The sequence below is a fragment of the Lactuca saligna genome, chromosome 3, assembly GCF_052625555.1.
Source record: "Lactuca saligna cultivar CGN05327 chromosome 3, ASM5262555v1, whole genome shotgun sequence".
Taxonomy (NCBI): Eukaryota; Viridiplantae; Streptophyta; class Magnoliopsida; order Asterales; family Asteraceae; genus Lactuca; species Lactuca saligna.
The window spans coordinates 74,306,849-74,309,132 of NC_136419.1; the positions used below are offsets into that span (position 1 = coordinate 74,306,849).

The 2,284-nt window shown below is 36.4% G+C and overlaps 1 protein-coding gene across 1 annotated transcript; it reads right to left on the bottom strand.

The window, feature by feature from the left end:
• Positions 1 to 365: 365 nt before the first annotated feature.
• LOC145036878 (peroxidase 72-like) lies at positions 366 to 1,895 on the bottom strand. The gene is made up of 4 exons (XM_078985400.1): positions 1,618 to 1,895; positions 1,326 to 1,517; positions 1,050 to 1,215; positions 366 to 939 (listed from the first exon to the last, which is right to left on the bottom strand). The coding sequence occupies exons 1-4, from the start codon at positions 1,822 to 1,824 to the stop codon at positions 527 to 529; spliced, it is 978 nt and encodes a 325-aa protein (XP_078841526.1). The 5' UTR covers positions 1,825 to 1,895; the 3' UTR covers positions 366 to 526.
• Positions 1,896 to 2,284: the final 389 nt, after the last annotated feature.

Here is a 2,284-nt window from a genome sequence, read left to right on the forward strand (position 1 = left end):
TAAAAAACTCCAATCATGTTTTGACTGTTCAAAAAAAAACCCAACGAACTTAAACAAAACAAAATTGGAATTTTCTGAACGGTTTGAAACTTTGTTGGACTTTTTAGACAAAAGGTTAAGTTCGTTGAGTTTTTTTGAACAGACAAAACATGATTGAGATTTTTTGAATGGTTTGAAAACTTCGTTGGGCTTTTAAGTCATTTTCCAAAAATATCAACCTAAAACAAACTCATGTAGGCAAATGTGGGACAAACCGATTTGGTAAATATGAAAGTCTCTTATATTAGAGGTCTCAAATTCAAATTAAGAATAGTCGAATTAACTAACTTAGTAAATTTAACTTTAATCAATAACCATAACCCGCCTTTAAAAAAAAACGACAAACTCACGTAGGTGCGATTCGGTCTAAACAAAGATACATATCCATGTCAAATAAAATTGTCATATGACTGGGTACATTGATAGAACTTGAAGTCATAAAATACAACATATCACACAAAATGATGTAAAATCAACTTGTATAGAATCAACTGTTGACTTTCCTGCAATTCTTCCTAATTTCACCACTTTTACCGGTCAACGGAGTGATGTTTCCCATTTTAACCATCGACTTCGCAAACTGTTGAAAGAAAAGCTCTTGATTCGCCGCATACTGCTTCACATACTGCATTGTTTGCTGGTTTTGAGTAAACAATATCTCATCAGAGCTAAGAAGCCCCTTCGAAGCTATCAAGTTCTTGTAGTAACTATTATCAAACATCGTCGGTGACACAGGATCCAAGAAAAACAGGTTCTGATCGCCGCCGGATCTCGGGCAGTTCTGGCGCAGTTTTGCGGCGTAAGATTGGTCTAGCGAAAAGTCCGGCTGCCCCTTGCCGGTGTTATTGTATAGCCTTTGCCTGAAACTGGTGCACCTTGCATTTCCGATGGTGTGACTTCCTGCAAAAGTTATAAGCATGAGACTGTTGAGGCTCCATCAATTTTCTTGATTTTTAACATAGTCACTTCAAGATTTTCTTGAATTTAATTCAACCGAGTTTATTACTTACCTGAAAGGCTTACGAAATCAACAATGTCAAGACCCTTGAGCTTAAATTTGGTGAGAATGGTCTGAAAAGTGTTGTTTGGAGCTGGAATATTTTGGTTGGAACCACTCAAGCTTGCACCTAACGAATCCCTTCTCCCCAATGGCACTTCCCAATTTGGTCCACCAGCCTGCATGCAGATGTTCAAATCATGATCTTAATTTACAAACAAGAAAAACCATTATAAACTTTTATCCATGGTTGATTTCTGGTGCTTTAAGATACGATCGATATACATACAAGAACAGTCGAGTCTCTTGCTGCTAAAGCCAAGGCATCGGCACAGGAGACAGTCTGAGGGCATGCCTTCTCCAATGCGGCTTTGATTTGATCAACTACTTCGAACCCACGAGCTGAGTTTCTGTTTGGGACTGAACCCTTCTCGCTAATTATGTTTCCACTGTTGTCTAGAAGTATCGAAGCATCACAACCCTAAATGATCGTTTCAATGCGAATAACAGAAAGTTAGTTTTTTTTTTATCATTATAACGTACAAAACCTGATGAATTTGATTACATTTCTTCATACAAACCTTGACGAAACAATCGTGGAAATGGAGTCTGAGCAAAGAAGCAGCCATGCGAGCTTCTTTTGCGACGGCTTTTGTGACAACAGACCTGACGATGTTTTTAGCTTGTGGGCAGGAGTGGTCGTAGAACTGAGGGTAGAGGTTGGATGCTTTCGTTAGAGATAGGATAGATAGGAAGACGATGATCATGGTGATTGAGTGAGTAGTCATAGTGTTGTGAGGGGGCTAGCTTTTTGAATGATATGATGACGCTATGGTCAATGGAATTGTGTGTTGTGATTTGTGATGAGAAGTGGAAACTTGGATTCAAGTATTTATAGACCAAGTTTTTTGCATTTTCGAGGTTAAACAATGGCGTTAGTTGATCAAACTAAATTCGGAATTTTTTAAATTTGATTTAGTTCTATAAATCATTATTGAATTGAATATTGATAATATTAAGTTATACTACTGATAATATACATGGATTCAAGCAGTTGTGTAACTCAAACCTAATTAAGTTGTGTCCATAGGTAAAAAACTAAGATGCATCGAGTTAACCCGCCAAAAAAATCGAATAAAATAAACAAATAAATAAATGTTTATTATTGAAATAAGAATTTTATTTTTTGAACAAACTTGTTTGATAAATTATGAACATCTGGATCGAGTGAATGCATTTTTTTTAAAA

Bases quoted from the DNA above. Each gene is read 5' to 3' on its own strand.
- LOC145036878 (XM_078985400.1), bottom strand. From the start codon at position 1,824: ATGACTACTCACTCAATCACCATGATCATCGTCTTCCTATCTATCCTA. The intron at 1,518-1,617 runs GTTTGTATGAAG...ACGATCATTTAG, and splicing joins TCCACGATTGTTTCGTCAAG to GGTTGTGATGCTTCGATACT. The intron at 940-1,049 runs GTAAGTAATAAA...TAACTTTTGCAG, and splicing joins TGATTTCGTAAGCCTTTCAG to GAAGTCACACCATCGGAAAT.